Source organism: Pan troglodytes, chromosome 21 (assembly GCF_028858775.2).
Source record: "Pan troglodytes isolate AG18354 chromosome 21, NHGRI_mPanTro3-v2.0_pri, whole genome shotgun sequence".
NCBI classification, from domain to species: Eukaryota; Metazoa; Chordata; class Mammalia; order Primates; family Hominidae; genus Pan; species Pan troglodytes.
This window is the reverse complement of record NC_072419.2, coordinates 50,748,591-50,775,565: the sequence shown is the minus strand read 5'-3', so window position 1 is coordinate 50,775,565 and position 26,975 is coordinate 50,748,591. Positions and strand designations below refer to the sequence as shown.

General features: G+C 42.6%; 1 protein-coding gene across 3 annotated transcripts; it reads left to right on the top strand.

Annotated features, from left to right (window-relative positions):
- The first annotated feature begins 671 nt into the window (after window positions 1-671).
- Window positions 672-26,649, top strand: SERINC3 (serine incorporator 3). Of its 3 annotated transcripts, NM_001280388.1 has the most exon segments (12): window positions 744-893; window positions 8,799-8,960; window positions 9,845-10,038; window positions 11,470-11,549; window positions 12,820-12,957; window positions 15,872-16,041; window positions 17,965-18,055; window positions 18,863-19,043; window positions 21,571-21,798; window positions 22,437-22,613; window positions 23,566-23,638; window positions 26,517-26,649. In NM_001280388.1, coding segments are annotated over 10 exon segments (1,422 nt in total). In that variant the 5' UTR covers window positions 744-854; the 3' UTR covers window positions 22,576-22,613; window positions 23,566-23,638; window positions 26,517-26,649.
- The last annotated feature ends 326 nt before the right edge of the window (window positions 26,650-26,975 follow it).

Sequence of the window (26,975 nt, the reverse complement as noted above, 5' to 3'; positions counted from 1 at the left end):
GGAAGAAATGAAAAGGTTATTGCTAACACACACCTCAAAACAAAACAATATTTTAAAACTGCAGGCATGGTTGCCTGTTTGAGAGATCTGGAAAATGAAGGCTTTACTCTGTTAGAAAGGGAGATAAATACTAGAAAAATGTTAAATACCATACTGGCCTCAAACAACTAGCCTGTTGGTTTGAAATGGGACGTTCTCACTCTGCTGTTTAATATCGCTTAATGTCCTTCATGCACCCTTAGAGCCATTCATTTTTCCCAAAGGGGGTGCATCCCACATTTTAGGATACGATTTCCATCGTTTCTAGGTTAATTTGGACTCATCCTTTAGTTCGCAGATTAAAAAATAAATCCTTCAGAGAAGCCTTCCAAGACTACTGCCCAGCTAAATTACTTTCCCCTTACAATAGGAGGCACTAAATACACCTTTATTGAAAGCCTATTCCCCCATACTACTTCATCGTATTCATTACATTGGGGCACGGTGCATTTATGTTGTCAGATCTCCTATTAACTAGAGAATAAATTCTGAGCGTACTGTGCCTCTCTGTACACTTCTGTAACCTCCAGATCTTTGCACAATGAATACAAATGATGTAAGGACACCTTCACAGTTCCTGCAACCCCAGGATGGTTTAGCCCCGCCTTCCCCCTCAGCCAATGACAGGCGCCCCCCTCTGCCGCTCCGGTCGCGGACGGTGGGCGGGGCCACGCCGTGACGCATCCGTGCGTTTGTGGAAGGCTGCGTTTCCGGCCTGAGAAACCGTCGTGTTCCTGGGGAGTCACCTCAGCTGGCAGTTACCACCGTGTTAGAAAGCAGCCTCAGGACCGGCCACCTCCATCACTGGCGTCACCATGGGGGCTGTGCTGGGTGTCTTCTCCCTCGCCAGCTGGGTGAGTTCGGGGTCCCGAGTCCTCGCCGGACCTGCGGTTTGCGGGGAAAGGCCTCGAGCCCAGAGCTGCACGGGCCTTGGCTCCAGAGGCTCTCGGGATGTCAGGAGGCCCTGGGCTACAGAGGGTCTCCGGGGCCCCAGACGCAAATCCGCGATACCCTCAGGTCCAGCTTAGGCGGCTCGCCCTCCGGGTTCCTCGGGGAACGGAAGAGGCTAGGCCGCCATTGTTTACAATTCGGATGGCTCCGCCCTGCGAGGCTTCCTGACTAGGTTCCTCTGGAGCTGGAGAGGGACCAAGGAATGACAGCTCCCAGCGAGGGGCTCCAGTTCCTCCCGAAGCACCTCTTAAGGTGCCATCATTTAGTTCTAGGTGGCTCAAGTAATATTTTTATCCCCTAGCACGGGATTTGCCAAAACTACAGAGTGTGTGGCAAAGCTGGGGTTTTAGCGGAGGCTTGTCTGCAGTTCAGGTGCAAGGGAAAGAAGCCCTTGTGGATTGTTATTCAAAATTGGAAACCAGGGCCTGAATATTTTGGGACTGCTATAAGTCATTTATCCGAGGATAATCACCCCAGCATTCCTCTCTTCGAGAACGATTGTGACAGTGAAGTGAAGGTTTAATCGCCTTGTAAACTGTAAACATTTTAAAGAGAAAATTATAGGGCCTATAAAAGAATATGCTGAGTTCCCTCATTTACCCACTTCAGAGGAGCGTGATTCCTTGATTCCTCATTCTCCAGCTGATGTAATTGACCAAGTGTGTAGAAAAAGCACACTCAGTTTCTCCTGCTGTACTCACAACACACTTTTGACACCTGATGTGTGGTGTTTGGGGATTTTCCCCCAAACATCAGGCAAACAGTCAGGTCTGCAGGGGATGCCAGCTTGGTGCCCTACAAGTCAATTCCGAAGCTCTCTACTTGGAGATAGCATCAAATCACACAAGTGGAGGGCTCAGTCTCACAAGACTGTGCCCACTTTCTGTGCCAATGGCAAGCCTCAGGTTGTTTTACCTGTGCTTCTGACCGGCCACCTATAAATCAAAGTTCCCGTGACCTCCCTCCTTGGCTTTGATTAATTTGGTCACAAAACTCAAGGAAACATGTTTACTGGTTTATTATAAAAGTATTTTATTTTGTGTATTTATGTATTTTTAATTTTAGATTCAGAGGGTACATATGCAGTTTTGTTACATGGGTATATTGCCTTATCGTGAGGTTTGGGTTTCTAATGATTCCGTTGCCCAAACAGTGAACACAGTATCCAACAGGTAGTTTTTCAACCCCTATCCCCCCCGCGTCCTTCCCCACTCTTGGACTCTCCAGTGTTGTTGCCATCTTCGTGTCTGTGTTCCCAGTGTTTAGCTCCCACTTGTAAGCGAGAATATGCTGTATTTGGTTTTCTGTTTCTGTATTAATTCACTTGGGATAGTGGCCTCCAGCTGCATCTTTGTTGCTGCAAAGGACATGATTTTCTTCTTTTTTTATGGCTACTATTAATATATTTTTAAAGATACAGATGAAGTGATATGTAAGACAAGGTGTAGAGGGAACGGGTCTGGAGCTTCCATGCTCTGTCTGGGGCAGTGGCGCCATCTCGGCTGTCTTCAACCTCCAAGGGATTCTCATGTTTCAGCCTCCCGGAGTAGCTGGGATTATAGTGTATGCCACCACGCCCAGCTAATTTTTGTATTTTCAGTAAAGACGGGATTTCGCCATGTTGGCCAGGCTGGTCTCGAACTCCTGGGGTGTGAGCCACCATGCCCAGCCAAAAGTTCTTCTGAACTTTGTCCTTTTGGGCTTTTATGCATGCTTCATTATGTAGTCAGCATTCATTAAATCATTGGCTTTTGGTTACTGACCTAACCTTCAGCCCCTCCTTGGAGGGTCAGGGGTGAGACTGAAAAGTCCCAACCTCCTCCTATGACCCTCACCCATCATGAAGCCACCTAGGGGCTGCCAGTCACCAGCCATCTCATTAGCATACAAAAAGACGCTGGTTATTCCAAGGATTTTAGAAATTGTATGCCAGGAAATGGGAACCAAACATACATATATTTGACAGTATTACACCAAGGATTCTGTTTCAGCTCTTTCTACTATTTTTCTTTTTTTTTTGGAGGGGGACAGAGTTTTGCTCTGTCACCCAGGCTGGAGTGCAGTGGCTCAGTCATAGCTCACTGCAGCCTTGAACTCCTGGATTCAAGTGATCCTCCCACCTCAGCCTTGCCAGTACAGGTGTGTGACACCATGCCTGGCTTCATTCCACTATTTCTTAGGAACAGAATGTATTTTAAGGTTGTTGGTCCTAAATCAAAAGAGTGTTCCATTTTTAAGGGCTTTCTTGAGAGCAGTGGTTTTCTAATTATTCTGACCTTGACCTAAAGAAAGATTGTACATAGTTGATCTGTGATCTGATGCACCCATATAGAGACAAAGTTTTATGAAATAATCGTTTACTGTACAATTTTTCTTTTATCTTCTATCACATTAGAAAATCCTGGTGAGTTGAAGGCCAGGCATGGTGGCTCACGCCAGGATGGTCTCAATGTCCTGACCTCGTGATCCGCCGGCCTCCCAGAGTGCTTGGATTACAGGTGTGAGCCACCGCGTCTGGCCCGGCTTTTACTCTTAAGTTATATGGGAATCTATTACAGAGTTTGAAAAAAGGAGTGATGTGATCTGGGCCTGTGTTTTAATGAGGTGGATTCTGGTTGCTGTGTGGAGAATAGATGGTAGAAAAGTAAAGGTAAAGCAGTGTAGGCTGGGAAGAATCTTCCTCCAGCCTTTTGGGTTCTGTTTCTGGGGGCTTGTGAATGAAACTGACAAAACAGGTTATTTAGAGGAACAAGAGTTTCTGCATGCAAGACATGTACACACAGGAGTGCTCAGTAATAGTAACTCAAAGGGGGCGGTTAGAACTTGAGGCTTTTTTTTTTTTTTTTTTTTCCTTTTTGAGAAAACAAGTTCCACTCTTGTTGCCCAGGCTGGAGTGCAATGGTGGGATCTTGGCTCACTGCAATCTCCACCTCCCAGGTTCAAGCGATTCTCCTGCCTCAGCCTCCCAAGTAGCTGGGATTACAGGCATGTGCCACCACGCCTGGCTAATTTTGTATTTTTAGTAGAGATGGGGTTTCTCCATGTTGGTCAGGCCGGTCTTGAACTCCCAACCTCAGGTGATCTGCCCGCCTCAGCTTCCCAAAGTGCTGGGATTACAGGTGTGAGCCACTGCACCCAGCCAAGGCTTTCTAATTTAGTAGGAAAAAGGAAGCTGGGACAAAGGCTTCTATGAGAAGAACAAATAGCTTTCTTTAGGAAAGACAAGTTTGTTTTTAGGGGAATAAATAGGAAATACGTTTGTGGTAGTACTTGTTTATGCAGGTATGGCAGGTCTTTCCAGCTTCTTCATGATCTTAAAACTGCCCTGGAGAGGGACTTTATGGCAGCCTCATTTCCCAGAAGTTGCTGCTTTTAGTCAGATAAGAGAAGCTCCCAGAAGGCTTTTTTTTTTTTCCTCTGTGTCTGTTGAAGCTCAGATGCCTTCAGCTTAAAAGCTTAAAATAATCTTTATAACAATTCAGGGCTTCTTTTTTTGAGGCTAATTTTGCATTTTTAGTAGAGACAGGATTTCACTGTGTTGGCCTGGCGGGTCTTGAACTCTTGACCTCAGATGATCTGCCTGCCTTGGCTTCCCAAAGTGCTGGGATTACAGGCGTGAGCCACTGTGCCGGCCAACTCAGAGCTTCTGAATGGGTCGCTACAGCTGTGAGATGGGAACTTTTGCACTTAATCCAGATAAGAGATGATAGTTGTGGCTTGGACAAAGGTGATAGCTAAGGATACTGTGAAAATGGTCAGATTCTAGATATATTTTAAGGGTAGAGCTGATGTACTGACAGATTGGATGAGGATTTTGGGAAAAGGGAAGGCATTCGGGATGACTCCAGGTTTTGGGCCCAAGCAACAGGAAGAATAGAGTTGTCATTTACTGAAATAGAAAAATGACATAACATATAGTAGGACAGATTTGTCCCACAGATATTTACTGAGTACCTGCTCTGTAAAGATACAAAAGATATAACATTGTAAAGATAGTCTCCCCTTCGAGATATTTACATTCTTAAGACAACTATAGGTAAGTAAGTTTATTAGTTTGCCAGGGCTTTATAACAAAGTACCACAGACCGAGTGGCTTAAACCCAGTGATTTCTTATCTCTGAATTCTAGATGCTGGAAGTCTGGGATGAATGTGTCAGCAGGGTTGGTTCCTTCTAAGGGTGGTGAGAGAGAATCTGTATCATGCCTCTCCCCTGGCTTTTTTTTTTTTTTTTTGGTTTGCTGGCAGTCTTTGATGTTCCTTGGCTTATAGATCTCTGCCTTCACATGGCATGTGGAATTCTCCCTGTGTTGTAAGCCTTTGTCCAAGTTTCCCCTTTTTATAAGGACACAGTTATATTGGATTAGCTGCTCACTCTACTCCATATAATCTCATCTTAACTTACTACATCTGCAGTGACCAAGTAAGGATACATTCTGAGGAATTGGGCATTAGGACTTCAACATAAGAATTTGTGGAGGACATGCCTCTGCAGTGTTTGGCCTATACTGTAGTTAAGAATTGGAGACTGAGACTGGCTGGTCAATTTCCCATTGCTATTGCAATTACAAATAATAATGGCTACCACGATATATTGAGCCTGATATATGTCAGGCATTATACTAGGTTCTTTATATTCCTGACATCATCTCATTCTTTGCTCAATCACCCTGTTCGAGTAGGTGGTATTATGCTCATTTTTACAGATGAGAAAACTGAACTTTTTTAGAATGTTAGCACCCTGCTGCAAACCACACAAAATTATCATAAAGTGCACACAAGATACCATCTATAAAAAAATGAAGATTATTCCTGGGACCATATTTTAAGACCAGAGTTATCCATTGTTTACTTCTGCTAATTCTGAATTAGCCTGTCCTTGTAATATGACTTGATAATGTCACCCCTCAGAGCAATTTCAAGCAGTTTCCTAATCAAGCATAATGACTCAAATTATATCCTCTCTTAGCTGGGCATGGTGATGCTTGCTTGTACTCAGGAGGCTGAGGCCAGAGGATCGCTTGAGCCCAGGAGTTCGATGCTGCAGTGAGCTATGATCACACAACTGTGCTCCAGCTTGGGCAAAAGAGTGACGCCTTGTCTCTTTAAAACAAAACAAAACAAAGGCCGAGTGCATTGGCTCATGCATGTAATCCCAGCACTTTGGGAGGCGGAGGCGGGCAGATCACTTGAGGTCAGGAGTTCAAGACCAGCCTGGCCAACATGGTGAAACCCTGTCTTTACACAAAAATTAGCTGAGCATGGTGGCACGTGTCTGTAATCCCTGTAATCCCAGCTACTTGGGAGGCTGAGGTAGAATTGCTTGATCCCAGGAGGGTGAGGTTGCAGTGAGCCAAGATGGCTTTACTGCACTCCAGCCTGGGAGACAGAGTGAGACCCTGTCTTAAAAAAAAAAAGAAAAGAAAAAAAGAAATAAAATTATATCTTCTTTCATGTAGTGTGGTCATTAACAGATTTTAGCAGACTAAAGATCTAGGTTACTCTTTTTTTTTGAGACGGAGTCTCAGTCTGTCGCCCAGGCTGGAGTGCAGTGGCACAATCTTGGCTCACTGCAACCTTGGCCACCCGGGTTCAAGCAGTTCTCCTGCCTCAGCCTCCTGAGTAGCTGGGATTACAGGTGCCTGCCACTGCACCCGGCTAATTTTTGTATTTTTAGTAGAGATGGGGTTTCACCGTCTTGGCCAGGCTGGTCTTGAACTCCTGACCTTGTGGTCCACCTGCCTTGGCCTCCCAAAGTGCTGGGATTATAGGCGTGAGCCACCACGCCCGGCCCTAGGTTACTCTTTAAAAAAAAGGAGGTAAAGTTGACATAAAATTAACCATTTCAAAATGTTTGGTGGGCCGGGTGCAGTATCTCACGCCTGTAATCCAGCACTTTGGGTGGCCAGTGTGGGTGGATTGCCTGAGCTCAGGAATTCAAGACCAGCCTGGGCAACATGACAAAACCCTGTCTCTACTAAAAAATACAAAAAAAATCAGCTGGGGGTGGCATTGCACACCTGTAGTCCCAGCTACTTGGGAGGCTAAAGCACAAGAATTGCTTGGACTCAGGAGGTGGAGGTTGCCATGAGCCGAGATTGTGCCACTGCACTCCAGCCTGGGCAACAGAGTGAGACTGTCTCAAAAAAAAAAAAAAAAAAAAAAAAAAAGCGTATAGTGGCATTTAGTACATTCACAATGTTTTGCTGCCATCACATCTGTCTAGTTCATCGCCCTAAAGGGAAACCCCCTTACCCATTAAACCATCACTCCCATTTCCCTTCCCTTCAACCCCTAATCTTCTGTCTCTAGATTCACTTATTCTGGATATTTTATTATATAAATGCACTAATACAGTATGTGACCTTTCATGTCTGGCTTTTTAAATAACTTTGCATGATGTTTTCAGGGTTCACCTGTGTTCTATCATGTATGTATCTATTATGTCTGAATAAGCCATTGTATAGATAGACCAAGGCTCACTCTGTTGCCCAGGCTGGAGTGCAGTGGCATGATTTCAGCTCAATGCAACCTCCACCTCCCGGGTTCAAGCAATTCTCTGCCTCAGCCTCCTGAGTAGTTGGGGCCACAGGCATGAGCCACCACGCCTGGATAATTTTTGTATTTTTAGTAGAGATGGGGTTTCATCATGTTGGCCAGGCTGGTCTTGAACTCCTGACCTCAGGTGATCTGCCCACCTCAGCCTCCCAAAGTGCTGGGATTACAGGTGTGAGCTGCCGCACCCAGCCAGATATACCATATTTTTGCTTAGGCCATATTTACTTATCAATTAATGGACAGTGGGTTGTTTCCACATTTTGGTGATTGTAAATAGTGGTGCTGTGAATATTCGTGTACAAGCTTTTGTTTTAATAGCTGTTTCAAGCAAAACAGCTATTGGGGTCGGGTATATACTTTCTGGGTCATATGGTCATTCTGTGTTTAACTTTCTGAGGAACCTGGTTCCTCTTGAATTGAGCTAAATGGCCCTTGCTGTTATTATTTGTCAGAGGGTTTCCATGTAGTGTTGCTTTATTTTTTTATTTTATTTTATTTTATTTTATTTTATTTTATTTTATTTTATTTTTTTGAGTTGGAGTCTCGCTCTGTAGCCCAGGCTGGAGTGCAGTGGCGCAATCTCAGCTCACTGTGAGCTCCGACTCCCGGGTTCGTGCCATTCTCCTGCCTCAGCCTCCTGAGTAGCTGGGACTACAGGCGCCCGCCACGACACCCGGCTAATTTTTTCTGTATTTTTAGTAGAGACAGGGTTTCGCCGTGTTAGCCAGGATGGTCTCGATCTCCTGACCTCGTGATCCACCCGCCTCGGACTCCCAAAGTGCTGGGATAACAGGCGTGAGCCACCACGCCCGGCATGTTGCTTTATGTTGTAGTGTCAGCTTTGGTAACTTGGATTCGCAGTAAGCAGCAAGTGGAGTTAGGTTTATATTTTTCTCATATTTTAAAACAAATGATGCTCTCAGAATATAATTAACATTTATTGAACTGTTAATGCATTTTAGGTAGTGTTGAGTGCTCATTTAATACAGCAGAGTCTGAGGGAGGAAAATTCCATTATTGAGCTCATTTTACAAATGGTCAAATGGGGTTAGAGTACGTAACTTGCTGGGGTAAAAAGTGGCAGAAATAATATTTACTCCAGAGCCCGTACTTTTAACCACTTCCTCCCAGCCATGATTCTCTGAGTTAAAACTATAAAGCCTGATTTGCCTCGCTTTCTCTTCTGTGACATCTGTGTCATAAAGGAGTATACTGAAGGCGGTCTCAGGTGACCATGGTGTGCTCATTCCAGGTTCCATGCCTCTGCAGCGGTGCCTCATGTTTGCTGTGTAGTTGCTGTCCTAACAGTAAGAATTCCACAGTGACTCGCCTCATTTATGCTTTCATTCTCCTCCTGAGCACTGTCGTATCCTATATCATGCAGAGAAAAGAGATGGAAACTTACTTGAAGAAGGTAAGAAGTAACAGTGCCCTTAAGGTATTGGTTATTTTTATTTTTATATTCTGCAAAATTCTAGTTTTATTTCTTCATTGTAAATCAAGTTGGTTGTAATTTGGAGATTTTTTACTTATATGGGGGTGTGGTCAAAACACAGAAATATGAGGACATCAGTCCTTTTCCGGAAATACAGAATGAACATCTGGGCTCCAGTCGAACAACTGAGAGAAAACATTAAAAGGGTGGCTCCAAAACATTTTCTTTCCTTATGTGTTAAAGGTCGAAGCATCTAAACTGGACTAGTTCTTCACCTTTGGAAGGACTCAGTCGTAGCTGGAAAATCTCACAGGAAAGTGGCACACAGCCTCTTCATCCTAAAAGGGCAAAGAAGAGAGAGCATATTTTTTTGAAATGAAGACTCACTCTGTTGCCCAGGCTGGAGTGCAGTGACATGATCTTGGCTCACTGCAACCTCCGCCTCCCTGGTTCAAGCAATTCTCCTGCCTCAGCCTCCCAAGTAGCTGGGATTATAAGCATGCACCACCATGCCCGGGTAATTTTTTGTATTTTTAGTAGAGACAGGGTTTCCACCATGCTGGCCAGGGTGGTCTTGAACTCCTGACCTCGTGATCCACCCACCTCGGTCCCCCAAAATACTGGGATTACAGATGTGAGCCACCGTGCCCAGCCGAGAGAGCATTTTTATTTTTAAAATGCATGTTATTTATACTGTTTGGTAACAAGATTGTAAATGAATCGGAAGACAAAGAGAAAAATTCCATAGTCAGTCTTGCAGTTGTTGAAGTAGTTAATTTTCTAAATCCAGGCTTTCCTGCAGTGGGTTAGAGTGTCTGTCTAAATGTAGATATTCTCGTAACATTGAAATTGCTTTTTTCCAGATTCCTGGATTTTGTGAAGGGGGATTTAAAATCCATGAGGCTGATATAAATGCAGATAAAGATTGTGATGTGCTGGTTGGTTATAAAGCTGTGTATCGGATCAGCTTTGCCATGGCCATCTTTTTCTTTGTCTTTTCTCTGCTTATGTTCAAAGTAAAAACAAGTAAAGATCTCCGAGCGGCAGTACACAATGGGTATGTTAGATTTATGATTAACTGGTTACATTATGGTGGGGCTCTTCCTTCCCTTCAGCAGTTAATATTGCCATTCTGATGAAATCAATGGAATATGTAAATGAGTGGCTCAGATGCATTTCTGGTCTATTATGCATGTGAAATTGTTTTAATGTCATTTTCAATTAGATTGCTGTAACATGGAGGGGATAGGGGGTCTTGTCTTTTTATTTTCTTCTATTAAATTCCTTTGCTTCGTGTTCTTAGATTTTTATTGAACACCTGTTAAATAGTTGAAGCACTATGCTAGATACTACGTACACACACACTTTTTTCCTTCTCTTGTCTAAAGATAAACATGTACCTGATAAATTTAAACAGTGTACAAAAAGTCAGTGAATATATATGTGCTACTGATTTACATATTCTATTGCTTCTGACTCCTGACCACCTTTTACCTATGTTTCTAATTCTCTCCCTTTTTTTGTTTTGTTTTGTTTTGTTTTTGGAGATGGAGTTTCACTCTTGTCACCCAGGCTGGAGTGTAATGGCGTGATCTCGGCTCACTGCAACCTCCCCCTCCTGGGTTTAAGTGATTCTCCTGCCTCAGCCTCCCTAGTAGCTGGCATTATAGGCACCTGCCACCATGCCTGGCTAATTTTTGTATTTTTAGTAGAGATGGGGTTTCACCGTGTTGGCCAGGCTGGTCTAGAACTTGTGACCTCAGGTGGTCCGCCCGCCTTTGCCTCCTGAAGTGCTGGGCTTACAGGCGTGAGCCACTGTGCCCAGCCGTATTTCTAATTCTCAAAGACTGAATGGCGTTTTATAAACTTGATGTGTATTATAATCCCCTTTTTACAGATGTAGTAACTGAACTGCAGAGAGGTTAATAAATTGCCTGAGACCTGTTAACCAGTTGGAGGTTGGAGCTAAGATTGAAACTTAGGTCTGTCCAGCTCCAAAGCCTGGTTCTTTCCATTCTGCCATACAAGGCAGTCATTAAAGATCATGAACTGAAAATCAGGTGCCAGTGATGAGCTGTGTCATTGTGGGCAAGGTATCTGTGCCCTGTGTTGTAAATATTTGTGATTACTTTTCATCCAGACCTTACAGTTAATGGCTCTGTGTGTACCTAACACTGTTATTTTAGAACTCCCAGAATGCTAGAAAAATGCCTACCTTTAAGTGCTAAAAGTAGGGATACTCTAAATTTTCAGTTTTCTCTGGTAATAAATGTGAGTGATTTATCCTCTAGGCTAATGTTGTCCTTTAATTGTGTGAAATATTAAATGAATTAGCCTATTAAATGAATAGTCAAATGAAGAAAATAGTCCAGACAATCATGTTGGGAAAAAAGCTATTAAGCTATTATTTTTGCATTTCAGAAGTGAATTTTTCTCAGTGTAAGGGTGAAACTTAGCATTTCATAAATGCATTTTTATATTTTAATAGGTTTTGGTTCTTCAAAATTGCTGCCCTTATTGGAATCATGGTTGGATCTTTCTACATCCCTGGGGGCTATTTCAGCTCAGGTAGGGTTCACCATTGAGGGGGTTAATTTTAAACTATATAAACTCTATAGATGATTGAGTTAAAGCTACATTTTAGGCCGGGTGCAGTGGCTCACACCTGTAAGCTCAGCACTTTGGGAGGCCAAGACGGGCGGATCACCTGAGATCAGGAGTTTGAGACCAACCTGGCCAATTTGGTGAAGCCCTGTCTCTACTAAAAATACAAAAATTAGCCAGGCGTGGTGGTGCACGCCTGTGATTCCAGGTACTCAGAAGGCTGAGGCAGCAAAATTGCTTGAACCTGGGAGGCAGAGGTTGCAGTGTGCCAAGATCGTGCCACTGCACTCCAGCCTGGGCGAAAGATCAAGACTCTGTCTCAAAAAACAAAACAAAACAAAACTACCTTTTAATTACTGTTTTTGTAGAACTGACAAGTAAATGAGATGGTATCCAATTAATATGACTTAGTACCTGCAACTCAATATATATATATATTTTTTAGACAGAGTCTCACTCTGTCTCCCAGGCTGGAGTGCCGTGGCACGATCTCGGCTCACTGCAACCTCCACCTCCCGGATTCAAGCAGTTCTCTGCGTCAGTCTCCCGAGTAGCTGGGATTACAGGCGCCCACTACCACGCCCAGCTAATTTTTGTATTTTAGGCAAAGACGGGGTTTTACCATCTTGGCCAGGCTGGTCTTGAACTCTTGACCTCATGATCCACCTGCCTCAGCCTCCTGAAGTGCTGGGATTACAGGTGTGAGCCACCACGCCTGGCTGCAACTCATTATTAATACGTGGATTTAGGTCAGGAGGCATTCACTGCACCTCTCAGATTTTCTGGAACCATATGTTAATCTTTTGGCAGTATCTTAATAGTTTGTGTTCTCACTTGATGGAATACAAAGCTAATCAGAGAGCCTGTCAAAATAAGGACTTAAAACTCTTGTGCTCCCCTATCTCTGTCTTAACCTACTTCCTAAGCATGGCATCAGGTGACATCTTTAGATTTCTACTGTGATCTTCCTGCCTCTAGAAGAAAAGACTTATAGTATCATTTGGAACTCAGGTCCCAGGCTTCCCTTGGCACAAGGTAAAACATATTTTAAAAGGTCTGAAACCCAGTAGAAAGCTTTTAAGAATGCCTTTGAGTTTGGAATCTTGCTGTACTGCTGGAGACAGAATGTCTTTACCACCTCTGTCTTGTTTTAATTGAAATCCGTTCAGAATGTTGGATCTTCTGAAATGTTACTCTATGGTAGAGAATAACTTTGTTCTCTTGGTTCTTGTAGTCTGGTTTGTTGTTGGCATGATAGGGGCCGCCCTCTTCATCCTCATTCAGCTGGTGCTGCTGGTAGATTTTGCTCATTCTTGGAATGAATCATGGGTAAATCGAATGGAAGAAGGAAACCCAAGGTTGTGGTATGCTGGTAGGTATCTCTACTCACCTATGTTAGCCATACTGCTACATTAAGCATGGTGTACAATAACAATCATCTTTATAGTCCCAGCAGCTATAGTCCTCTGGGACAGAAGTCCAAGGTGGGAGAATGGCTTGAATCCAGGAGTTCAAGACCAGTCTAGGCAGCATATTGAGACTCCATCTTTACATTAGAAAAAAAAAAATTGCCAGGCATGGTGGCATATACCTATAGTCCTAGCTACTCAGCACGCTAAGGCAGGAGAATCTCTGGAATCCAGGAGTTCAAGGCTGCAGTAAGCTATCATCATGCCACTGTACTGCAGCCTGGGTGACAGAGCAAGACCCTGTCTCTAAAAATAATAATAACATTAAATAAAAGGAAAAAAAATCTACAGTTTCCTGAATTTGGCTCTGAATTATATGCATCACTGGAAGAGAGTAGCACAGATAATATAAATTGTTGGATTTTCCCAATTTATGTATTTTGAGAGTCATAATGTAATTACATGTGTTTAGATAAGGAAAAACAGTTATATTTAGTGACTTAGTTCTGGTTTTGATAACCTTGTTTCCATGGAGAGGAAACTCAGATGGGTTCAACATATGGGACAGCTGCCCACCTACTTTAGGCAGATAGGAGTGAGTAGTCCTTATGGCCTTATTCAGAGAGGGACCCCATACCTGCTATGAAAAACTTTCTGGTGGGAAAGGGGCACTTACAATTTCTAGAGTGATAATAGGAGTTAACAGTAGCTTGCGAATATATTTTGGCTATGTTAGAGCACTTACTACTTCATAATATACATTTGCACACATTTCTGATTATTTCCTTAGGACAAATTCCCAGAAATAGAAGAGTCAAAGTGTATGAATATTTTAAAATGCTTTCAGTACATACTATTGAATTGCGCAGTTTTATTTTCATTTGATTTAGTTTTTTAAAATATTTACATATGTTTTTAAAAATACTATGTTTACCATAAAGACAAATGATAGAACTTTATAAAGACTAAAACATGCAAATCTCCACCTATCTGCAACCCATTTTCCTTTCCAGATGTAGCCACTCTTTTGAACCTTTATGTATTTATGCATTCACCTTGCTTTTGTATTTAAATGTAAACAGGATTGTACTGTATATTGTTCCATGACTTGCTCTTTTCACTTCCTACATGATGAATATCCTTCCTTACCAGTGAGTGTAGGTATGTCTTACTCATTTAACCTGCATTCAAGCTCCTGGCATGGAGTTTACTGTAAGCTGCATGGTATTCCATTCCATACAATTCCATGGCATTCCATAGCAGAGTATACCATAATTCATTTAACCTTTACCCTAGTGTTGGTCATTTAAATTGTTTGTAATGACAATTTTATTTTTATCTATTTTTTTCTTTTTTTTTTTTTTGAAATTGGGTCTCACTCTCTCACCCAGGCTGGAGTACTGTGGCACAATCATGGCTCACTGCAACCTCTGCCTTCCTGGCTCAAGCTATCCACCTCAGCCTCCCAAGTAGCTGGGACTACAGGTGCACACCACCACACCCACACTACCACGCCTACACCACCACGACCGGCGAATTTTTGTGTTTTTTGTAGAGACAAGATTTCGCCATGTTGCCGGAACTCCTGGACTCAATCGATCCACCTGCCTTGCCCTCCCAAAGTGTTAGGATTGCAGGCGTGAGCCACCACACCCGGCTGTTATTTTCTTTAATTCATTTTGGATCATACAACTCTAGAAGAATTTATTGAGTTGCAAATTGGTCATACTTTACAGTAACTAAGTGTAGAAAAATCTTGTATATTCAGATGTGAAAACATTAAGAAGTGTGCTAGTAACTTAATATACATCATTTAATTTTAGACATGCAAAATTCATTGAGATAAGTAGAAACTAGTTTTCTTACATCTGGGCTTTGGCTTGAATACAAGTTAGCTGAGCTCATCATTCTTGCAGTTGGTCTGAGTGTACTGTATGTGCTGTTTCATGTTTTCTAATTTTCAGAGCTACACAGCTAATTGTTTTGTTTGTTGTTTGAGATGGGGTTTTGTTCTGTTGTCCAGGCTGGAGTGCAGTGGCACCATCTCGGCTCACTGCAACCTCTATGTCTTGGGCTCAAGCAATCCCCCTGCCTCAGCTTCCCAAGTAGCTGAGGCTACAGCCTCATGCCACCATGCCTGGCTGATTTTTGTATTTTTTGTAGGGACAGGGTTTGGTCATGTTGCCTGGGCTGGTCTGGAACTCAGGCTCAAGCAGTCCAGCCACCTTGGCCTCCCAAAGTGCTGGGATTACAGGCATGAGCCACCATGTTCAGCCAACACAGCTAATTGTTGATTTTTAGTGTGAATGGAAAGGACCAAGGACCATTACTTTAGATATTAAAAAATAGCAAATGAGCCACTTTTCCAGTTCAGGGATGTAGTCTTATTGTTTGTGATGGGAAATGGGTTTAGATAGCCAGTGGCTGCAGGGGAAAAAACTGTCATAAAAAGATACCAGTGTGTGTATTCTGTTTTCCTCTAACACCATCCTGGCATGGAGCTTGCTGTGAACTGGGTCATTTTGAGGGTAAAGGAATCATTTAGGTTCCTAAGAAAAGCTCACAATACACATTAATTAACGTATAGGTAGCAGTAAACTCTAGCTGGAATGATCAAATGTCTGGTAATCAACCCATGAAATCAAATCAGGTAATTCAGGAAGTGAATTCAGTTGCTTGGTGGATTTTGGAATTTAGCATCAAGCCAATTGAATACAGTCTTGATACTTTAACCTTGAGACCTCTGTAATTTTACTGTAAATTACCGCAGAAAAGTGAAATAATGTCTCTTCATTTTTATATGGAGTGGAAGAAAATTGGCCTTCATTATTAGTTTATTATAGTTGTGGTCATTCATATTGGTTTCCCTTTCTCCAGCTTTACTGTCTTTCACAAGTGCCTTTTATATCCTGTCAATCATCTGTGTCGGGCTGCTCTATACATATTACACCAAACCAGATGGCTGCACAGAAAACAAGTTCTTCATCAGTATTAACCTGATCCTTTGCGTTGTGGCTTCTATTATATCGATCCACCCAAAAATTCAGGTATGATTGTTTACTACTTCTTTCTCCTGTGAAAGGTTTTTAATTCTAAGCTTAAAATCTAGGTACCCTTTCTTATGAATTTATGTCTAAGTTTATCCACTTGAACATTTTTCCATATTATAAAGTCTTCATAATTCTATTTCATGCCTATATCATAATTAAATGAATTTCACTATCATTAAAAAAAAAACCCAGGTAACTTGAAAATTTATAGTGCTTTTTTTTTTGGAGATGGAGTCTCGCTCTGTCAACCAGGCTGGAGTGCAGTGGCACAATCTCGGCTCACTGCAACCTCTGCCTCCTGGGTTCAAGCAATTCTCTGCCTCAGCCTCCCGAGTAGCTGGGATCACAGGCAGCCACCACCGGGCCTGGCCAATTTTTGTATTTTTGGTAGAGATAGGGTTTCACCATCTTGGCCAGGCTGAACTCTTGACCTCGTGATCTACCCGCCTCGGCCTCCCAAGGTGCTGGGATTACAGGCGTGAGCCACCACGCCTGGCCGGGAATGAGTCTTTTTTTTTTTTGTGAGACAAAGTCTCACTCTTGTCCCCTAGGCTGGAGTGCGATAGTGCAATCTCAGCTCACTACAACGTCCACCTCCTGGGTTCAAGTGATTCTCCTGCCTTGGCCAGGTGCCTGCCACCATGCCCGGCTAATTTTTGTATTTTTAGTTGAGACGGGGTTTCACCATGTTGGCAAGGCTGGTCTCGAACTCCTGACCTCAGGTGATCCACCCATCTCAGCCTCCCAAAGTGCTGGTTTTACAGTTGTGAGCCACCGCATGTGGCTGGGAATGATTCTTATGAGTCATTAGCCAAGATATTTTAGGGGAATTAAACTGTGAAAAATAATTGATTTTAATATTTCAAAACAAAACTCATGCTCTTGAGTTCTAAATACCATAGTTTAGGCTGGGTGTGGTGGCTTAACGCCTGTAATCCCAGCACTTTGGGAGGCCAAGGCGGGTGGATCACTTGAGGTCAGGAGTTCAAGACCAGCCTGACCAACATGGTGAAACGTCATCTCTACTAAAAATACAAAATTAGCTAGGCGTGGGGGCGCACACCTGTAATCCCAGCTACTTGGCAGGCTGAGGGGCAGGAGAATAGCCTGAACCCTGGAGGCGGAGGTAGCAGTGAGCTGAGATCGCGCCATTGCACTCCAGCCTGAGCAATAAGAGCGAAACTCCAGCTGGGCGCGATGGCTCATGCCTGTAATCCCAGCACTTTGGGAGGCCAAGGCGGGCAGATCACCTGAGGTCAGGAGTTCAAGACCAGCCTGGCCAACATGACAAAACCCCATCTCTACTAAAAGTACAAAAATTAGCCGGGTGTGGTGGCGGGCACCTGTAATCCCAGCTACTCAGGAGGCTGAGGCAAGGAGAAACTTGAACCCAGGAGGAGGTTGCAGTGAGCTGAGATCGCACCACTGCACTCCAGCCTGGGTGACAAAAGTGAGACTCTGTCTCAGAAAAAAAAAAAAAAAAAAAAAATGTTTAAAAAAATTCATGGAGTTATAGATATGAAATATGAAAATTCTATCTAGACATCACGTTTCCTTTTAAAAGTGAGAAAACAGACGTCTCAAAGAAGTGATAGGCCTCTCCCAGCTACTAATTAGTTGCAGAGCTGATCTTAGATCTTTTCACTACACCAAGGGAGTGGAAAATCAAAGTCCTTGTGTGATGCACAGGAATTTCTAGGATCGTGAAATGCCTTGAGAACCAGTAGTACTTGCTTCGTCTTTCTGGGTTCTTTTGCAAGCTAACTGAACTGAAAGGTTACTTGTCACCTTTCAACTCCCGAGAAGAACCCGAAAGTTCTCAGTTACTGATAGTTGAATTAACCCCAGAGAAGTGCATTGCATTTTGGAAAGTCAGCCCTTGGCAGTCCCTGTGCCACTGTTTTCCTTTTGATTCCATAGGAACACCAGCCTCGCTCCGGCCTCTTGCAGTCCTCCCTCATCACCCTCTACACTATGTACCTCACCTGGTCAGCCATGTCCAATGAACCTGGTAAGGGAATGTCAATAACACATTCATTTGATAAAAAGAAAGTAGGAAATCAGCCTTTACATAGGTGGTACAAAAACTAGAGCTAGAGCAAATGTGAAACAAGCAAACAAAACTTAAACGTACAGTGTTCACTGTAGGTTTGTAGGTATTTACCTTTCACATTTTAGTCCCCACATCTCTTGATAGCTATTTATAACTGACAGTCTAAAGGGTCAGAGTCCTTTAGATGGTCTAGGCTTTACCTAACCTAGGCTGAGTCAAACTAGTTAAGAGCCGTGGTCAAGGGCTTTGGCCCTTTGTTGTGACTGAATTTTAGTTTGATGTCACAGGCTGTAGAAGAAACAGCTGTAGGAAATCTCCTTTTGTAGTTATTATAGGATTGTTTCTCAGTGGGATATTCTGTGGGCTTCTTTTAAAGGAAAATAATGCAGACCCCTCCTCCACCAATGATAACTTACATTTTGTTCTTAAGTAACTATGTAAAAACCAAAATAGAGATAAACTTCTGTGCTTAAAACCTTGGCACTTAAAGAATTAAAAAGATTTGTCAGTCAAACTACAAAACCAATAAAATCAATAATGATATTTATGAAATTTGACAGATTCTGTTGTTCTTTTCTTTTTTTTCCTAATTCTAAGTCATTGATTGTGACCAAATGTGTTACTGACTGCTAAGTTTCAGATTTTTTAAGTAAAGCATTCCCATGTTTCACATCATGACTGAATGATATGTAGGGAACTCCTCAAGTTCTTTCTTGGAACAAGATGAGCTATAACCAAGGATAATACAAATTTTCTCATTTTCAGATCGTTCCTGCAACCCCAACCTGATGAGCTTTATTACACGCATAACTGCACCAACCCTCGCTCCTGGAAATTCAACTGCTGTGGTCCCTACCCCTACTCCACTATCAAAGAGTGGGTCTTTACTGGATTCAGATAATTTTATTGGACTGTTTGTCTTTGTTCTCTGCCTTTTGTATTCTAGGTAAGTTAAAAGGTACTTAGAACAAGATTTTCATGGAGGTTGATAATAAAGTGAAGAAGCTGTTTTGCTTTCAAAAAGCAGCATGGGAAATTTAAAAACTTCACTCTCTTTAATGAAAAGTTCTTTACTTGCTTCAGTTACAGAGCTGTGTACATATATATTTTTTTGAGACAGTGTCTTGCTCTGTCACCTAGGCTGGAGTGCAGTGGCAGGATCTCAGCTCACTGCAATCTCCACCTCCTGGGTTCAAGCAATTCTTCTGCCTCAGGCTCCCAAGTAGCTGGGATTACAGGCACCTGCCACTATGCCTGGCTAATCTTTGTATTTTTAGTAGAGACAGCGTTTCACCATGTTGGCTAGGCTGGTCTCGAACTCCTGACCTCAGGTGATCCTCCTGTCTCGGCCTCCCAAAGTGCTGGGATTACAGGTGTGAGCCACCATGCCCAGCCTGTAGTAAGTTTTGAAATTAGGAAGTATGAGTCCTCCAAATTTGTTCTTTTTCAAAATTGTTTTGGCAGTTATGGGTCCTTTGCATTCCCATGTGAATTTCAGGATCAGCTTGTCAATTTCTGCAAAACAATATGTAGTTGGGATTTTTATAGGGATTGAGTTGAATCTCTATAGACCAAATTGGGGAGTATTGTCATCTCAGCAATATTAAGGCTTCCAGTCTGTGACCATGAAGATACCTTACTGAAGTCTTCTTTACTTAAACCATTTATTTAGGTCTTTAATTTCTTTCAGTGGTTTATAGTTAGTTATTAGTATACAAATCTTAAACTTATTTTGTTTTTAAGCGTTTTATTCTAAATACAATTCTAAGTATTTTATTCTTTTCGATGGTATTATAAATGAATGTATGTTTTCTTAGCTTAACTTTTGGGTTGTTTATTGCTAGTGTATAGAGATATGATTGGTGACCAGGCACGGTGGCTCATGCCTGTATTCCCCACACGTTAGGAGGCTGAGGTGGGAGGATCGCTTGCATCCAGGAGTTTGAGACCAGCCAGAGCAAGATAGTAAGAGCCCGTCTCTATAAAAATTAGCCAGGTGTGGTGGTGCAATCTGTAGTCCCAGCTACTTGGGGAGGTGGGAGGACCAATTGAGCCCAGGAGGTCAAGGCTGCAGTGAGCTGTGATTGTACTACTACAGTCCACCTGGGTGACAGAGTAAGACCTCATCTCAAAAAGAAAGAAATACAATTGATTTTTGTGGGGTTTTTTTTGTTTTGTTTTTTTAAAGAGAAGAAGTCTTGCTCTGTCATCCAGGCTGGAATGCAGTGGTGTGATCATAGCTCACTACAGCCTCAAGCTCCTGGTTTCAAGTGATCCTCCCACCTCAGCCTCCTGAGTAGCTGAAACTACAGGCACACACCATCATGCCCAGCTAATTTTTAATCTTTTTAGGAACAGTCTTGCTGTGTTGCACTGGCCAGTCTCGAGCTCCTGTCCTCTAGCGATCCTCCCACCTTAGCCTCTCAAGTAGTTGGGATTATAGGCATGAGCCACCACACCCAGTCCTGATTTCTGTATATTGATCTTGTATCCTGCAACTTTGGTGAACTTATTTATTGGTTCTAATAGTTTGCATGTGTATGTATTCCATAGGATTTCCTATAAACAAGATGAAGTCATCTACAGATAGAGATAGTTTTACTTCTTTTCTAGTCTGGATACCATTTATCTCTTCTATTTGCTCTGGCTAGAATTTTACTACATTGTTGGATAGAAATGGTGAGAGTAGGATCCTTGTCTTGTTCCTGATCTCAGGGGGAAAGTTTTTAGTCTTTCACTGTTAAGTATGATGTTAGCTCTGGGTTTTTTATTTGTTCCTTTTGTCAGCCTGAGGAAGTTCTACTTTGACTGTTTTTGTCATGGAAAGGTATTGGATTTGTGAGATGTTTTTTCTGTGTCTGTTGAAACGAGCATGTAATTTTTGTCCTTTTTTTGTATTTACATTTTTATTCAGTCATTTAACAAACTTTTAGTGAACATCTGTAGTGCTAGAATTACATAGACTAAGGTCACTGTTAAAGCATTCTTTGAATAGCAAGGAAGACAGGAGTGATACGTGCAGTGGCAGAAGGAAGCCTAGGAAGCTGTGGGAAGTCGGAGGAGTGTCTTGTAACCTAGCCAGTGAGGGGTGATGTCAGGGAAGGCCTTCCAGAGGACATGACAGCAAGTCAGAGAAGTGAAGGATGAGTAAGTTAGTTGGAAGGAGGTTGGCACGTGGTACATTCCAATCATAGAAGCGGCACTTGTGAAGTCACGGAAACAGACACAGAGAGCATAGTGTGTTTTATGAAACTCCTAAGCAATTAAGCCATCACATCAAGTAGTAACTGATGACAGTGACGTCAGTCTTATGTTGACAGGCAGCAGTTCAGAACTTTAAGCAGGATCTTCAGAAAGCTTTCAGTCTCCAAAGTAGGAACAGCTCAGCAGTAAGTGTCTTGTATATAGGCCAGTGGCAGCAGTTCATTGTCATGGCCCCTTTCTGATTTGTCTTCCTTGGGATCACTTTCCAGCATCCGCACTTCCACTAATAGCCAAGTAGACAAGCTGACCCTGTCAGGGAGTGACAGCGTCATCCTTGGTGATACAACTACCAGTGGTGCCAGTGATGAAGAAGATGGACAGCCTCGGCGGGCTGTGGACAACGAGAAAGAGGGAGTGCAGTATAGCTACTCCTTATTCCACCTCATGCTCTGCTTGGCTTCCTTGTACATCATGATGACCCTGACCAGCTGGTACAGGTAGGAGACACAGACAAAACAGACGGAAGACCATAAAACCCTTGGATGGCCTATAAAATCTCGTTCATTGTCCTGACCTCAGAACCCTTGCTCTTACCCATATAATGAAGTTGGGTTAAATACTCTTGACTTTATCCCCTCTAGCATTTAAAACCCATTGGAATTCTTTGCAATGCAAATCATTGGGAGCTCTTACAGAGTTGAGTTAATTGAGAGAGAAAATCATGACATAAAGCAATCTGACCCATCTTTGTTCACTAATTTTCTGTGTATAGAGATGGCCATGTCAGAGCATTCTTGTTCACGTAATAATGTACTAAGGAAGGAAAGTTTCAGGGAGGCTATCTCAATCTAGACCTTTGCCAGTAACTAGGAACATTTAAAGAACTTTGCCCTGATAGGGTCTTTCATGCTGGCAAGAAGAAAAGTCATTTGAGAGGCAGAGTCAATGAGCTCTTTAGTTCTTGGTCATAAGAATTAAAAATAGCAGCTTCCTCTGGTCCCCTACAACCCTACTGGGGGGTAGTGCCAGCCAAGTTTCACTGGAGAATTTCTTGGCCTTGGCTGGGGGGCTGCAGGAGGCTGATAGAAGTCAGGTAGACCAGGCTCTTCTACCTGACTCTCTCTTGTTTTCTTAGCCCTGATGCAAAGTTTCAGAGCATGACCAGCAAGTGGCCAGCTGTGTGGGTCAAGATCAGCTCCAGCTGGGTCTGCCTCCTGCTTTACGTCTGGACCCTTGTGGCTCCACTTGTCCTCACCAGTCGGGACTTCAGCTGAACCTCTGAGTGCCAAGGACACCACTGAAACTCACAAAGGTCTCCTTCACCGAAAACCCATATACCTTTTAAGTTTGTTTCAACTAAAATATTAAGTGAATGCTTTGCAAGTTTGACTGTATCCAGGTTTATATCAGAAGGTGAGATTGAATAATGCTTGATGCAGAATCGAAACTTCTCATTTATCTGTATATTATGTTTACTTCTAAGGATATAGCACAAAGGGAACATTTTTTGTTTAAAGTGAACTACAGCTGTGCTGTGAAGAGAGTTCTTTATAAAGCCTGTAGGTTCTTTTAACTTTGGTTTAAAATGTAAGATAGGAAAATGTTGGATATTTGAGGCCATGCTTAATATATTTATATTGCAGTATCCTTTAAAAGCAAAAAAAAAAAAAGCATTTATATTACAGTTTTCCTCTATGAAAGTCCTTACTTATATGATACAAGCACTGTGTTTTGTGCTTAAACTCTTCAGCGGGGTAGCATCAAAGTTCTTGGGGAAGGATCGTGTATGTGGGTCCCTTCCCTAGAAGAATGGTTGCTGATATGGCTACTGCTTCTACATCTTGAGTTTTTTAATTTACTTTTGTTACACTGTAGCATTGATACTGCTTGATTCAAGTCTGGTGCTTTGCCAGATGTATTAATTTCCATAAATGCTTTGTGAGTTTGGTTAAAATGAAGATTCACTTGGGAAAACACTGCAGCTTTAGTCTGTGTTACTATCTTGTTGTGAGTATGTAAAAGTAAAATGCATGTGAATTTATCATATTTGCACTATGAAGGTATTTGGTTAAAATACAAAGACTTTTAAGATTTTAAGGCCCTTTCTTCTAACAGCTTTTATAGTTAGCAGCCATTCTTTATTTTCTGGATAGCCAGGTTTTATCAAGCTTCTAGTCAGGATGCTCTTATTCCTTCTAAAAATTACGGTCTGACTAGTGAGCAAAGTCTTGAATTTATTCAAAAGTCCTAAATATCTTCTCTAGGTAAGACACTTGGTAGATGAGAGACGGAAGGCATCGTCAAGAAACATTTTCATGAGAGGTGGTGTGCAAAAAGGTAGAATAAAAGAGTTCTTTCAACGAAGATTTACTGTCTATTCTGTACTAGACCCTGTAGGTTTTGGGGTACAGTGTTAAACATGATAGAGGCTCTGCCATCTTGGACTTTAATAGCTTAGAGAAGAGAGCAAATGAGCTGACAGGTGGTTATAATGTGAATTAGTGCTGTGGTTTAGGAATTGGAGAGAACTCAAAGGAGAGGTATTTGGTGTAATGGTAGGCTTTCTGGAGAAAATGATATTTAAGCCGAGAACTCTTAGAAGTTAGCTAAGAGAGAGATGGGAAAATGAGACGACATTGCTGGAATAGATAAAACTGCATGTTAAAGGCAGGAAGATGGGAAAAAAAAGTTCAGTAAAGCTGGAATGGGGAAATGTAGTCAGGGACTGAATTTTAAAGGGCTTTATCAACCTCAGTAAAGAGTTTGAACCTTATGTTGAGGGTGGCTGAAAACATATTCATAGTGTCATGAACAAATTTTATCTTCAGTCACTTGGGCTGATACATAGAGAATGGATTTAGAGAGATGAGACCAGGTGCAGTCCATATGAGATGTGAAATAGAGAAGTGGAATCGTAGGGATGGGGAGAAATTGACAGGTGAGGGCTACTTAGCAATTAGAATTTTTTTTTTCAATTTTAATTTTTTTTTTTGAGACGGATTCTTGCTCTGTCGCCCAGGCTGGAGTGCAGTGGTGCGATCTCCGCTCACTGCAGGCTCCGCCTCCCGGGTTCACGCCATTCTCCCGCCTCAGCCTCCCGAGTAGCTGGGACTACAGGCACCCACCACCACGCCTGGCTAATTTTTTTTGTATTTTTAGTAGAGACGGGGTTTCACCATGTTAGCCAGGATGGTCTCGATCTCCTGACCTCGTGATCCACCCGCCGCGGCCTCCCAAAGTTCTAGGATTACTGGCATGAGCCACTGTGCCTAGCCAGCAATTAGAATTTTAACACTGGCAGTTATGAATAATATGAAGGAGAGGTAGATTTCTGAGTGATTCTGGTTTAACCAGCTGGGTGGATGGTGGTTCCGCTTATTCAGGTGGCAAACAGGAAAAACATGTTTGAAGAAGAATGGAGGTAGGTGGTCTCTTAAGAATGGTTAAGAGGCTTGGGAGTCAGACTGCTTGGGTTTGCATCCCAGCTTTGCCGTTTTCTGGCTATCAAACTTGTCAGCTATTATTTGTTGAGTACGTACTATTTGATTTATGACCACGGGCAGCTGAGCCTCAGTGTTGGTGCCTAATGTACAAGATTGTTAAAGAATAAACTTATTTTGCAAAGTGTAACCCATTTTTAGCACTGACATAGCACTGACAGTAGCTGCTGATTTCATTATGGGCTAAAATAAGACAATATTCAAAGGTCAGAGATATTTAGCCAGAATCTGATGGAGGCTGGATTTCAGATTTTGTTACAGAATTAGACAGAGGAACACAGAGGGGACAGGCTCATTTAGGGTGGAGGTGTGGGGTAGGGAAGCAGGACTTGATATAAATTATTGGAGTCATTGTCTTTTAAACCAGTGGTTTATGTCAGGGTATAGCGTTTCAAGGGATTTGAGGGTCAGATGGGGAAATGTAGCCCCTTATTTTGCCAGTGTGAAGCGGATACCCTGCTTTTCTTTACAGTAGCGGAGTCAGCTTAAGAGCTTTAAAGGTCCTAAACTTCAAAAACATTACAGTGCCCCATCCTCCGCCTTAATGTAATTCAAAATACAAACAATACTAAACTGTAAAATAAATGTAACAAAGTCCAATAAAGTTTTTATTTTTTTCTCATGATGATAACTGATATTAATTTGAAGTAACAAATGCTCTTTAAAAGTCGGGAGGCAGTGTCCCTGCTTTGCTTGGTCCTACCTTAAGAAGTAGTGAAGTCTGCCTCTTAGTAGGAAACCCAGTAGTCTAATCAAGACTCACGTGAATTATACATGTGAATGCTGAATTATATACAAGCATGAGTAAGACAGCATTCTGAATAAGGCCAGGATCATCATTTAAAGCAGGGGAGTATTTTGAGTCATCAGATCTCAGGGTGGCGTCTCATTCCAGATGAGTACCTTTATGTTTCATCACTATGAAAGGGCTTGCCTAGCCTTGGGGAATGTGGGTTGGGGCCCTGGCTTTCAGATCAGGGACATGCTCTAGGAACTCATCAAAGGCAATAGCAGTGGCTGCCACTTTTACCTCGTTAAAGCTGGGAGAAAGCTTCTAGGTCCATGCTGGACTCCTTTACTTTCTAGGTTGGTCTTGTGGGGTATCTGGTTGGGAAGTAAAACTTTCTCTTGGTAATCAAAGAGACTGCCTGCCAAAGAGTAGCCATGGACCTGGTTCTCAGTATAGAGGTTTTGTTCTTTTTCTTTTTGGCTAGCCAAGTGAGGAATGGAGAAGGAACAAAGAAATCTGTAACTGGTTCTTTTTTCTTTTTTTAGACAGAGTTTTGCTCTGTTGCCCAGGCTGGAGTGCAGTGGTGCCATCTTGGCTCACTGCAACCTCCACCTCCCATGTTCAAGCAATTCTCCTGCCTCAGTCTCCTGAGTAGCTGGGACTACAGGTGCGCGCCACCACACCTGGCTAATTTTTGTGTTTTTAGTAGAGATGGGATTTCACCATGTTGGCCAGGCTGGTCTCGAACTCCTGGCCTCAGGTGATCCACCTGCCTCAGCCTCCCAAAGTGTTGGGATTACAGGCGGGAGCCACTGCACCTGGCTGTTTTCTTTTTACACATTCAGGCTAAAGCGACTATTCACATAATGAGTTGTACATTTGATCTGTGCAGATTGATAACAGATAGTAGGCTTATGCTTATTAATGGAAGCTGCTGTTCATCTCTTTACTCCTGTTGTGTTGGTCTGTCCGTCCTGTTACCTAGGCACCCAACTCAGTGATGTCCTAATTACTGCTGGATGACTCAAGCCACACCATGCCTATGTTCTCAGGTGAAGAAGAATAATAGAAACCACATAGATGGGTAGGTGTACCAAGCATTAAACAGACAGTATCCACATGCCTGTAAGGTGGTGATTATTTCCCTCCCTCCTTCCTTTTACGTATCAGTTTGAGGCTTAGAGAAGTTCGTGACTTGCCTATGGTTACTCAGTAAGAGGTGAAACAGAGAAACCCAGGGCTTGGCTTAAGAGTTCTTTTTTTCAATTAGACCTCAGTGTCTCTTGGCCCATAAGAATATAAGAGACAGGATTTATTAGAGACATGTAGGGGAGTCATCTGGCTCACTAATGACTCATCACCAACTCACCAGATCTACCATGGGAACCTAGTTTTTGTCTACTCTCAGGCACAGAGTGTTTGCTCCTCTACCCATCACTGACAA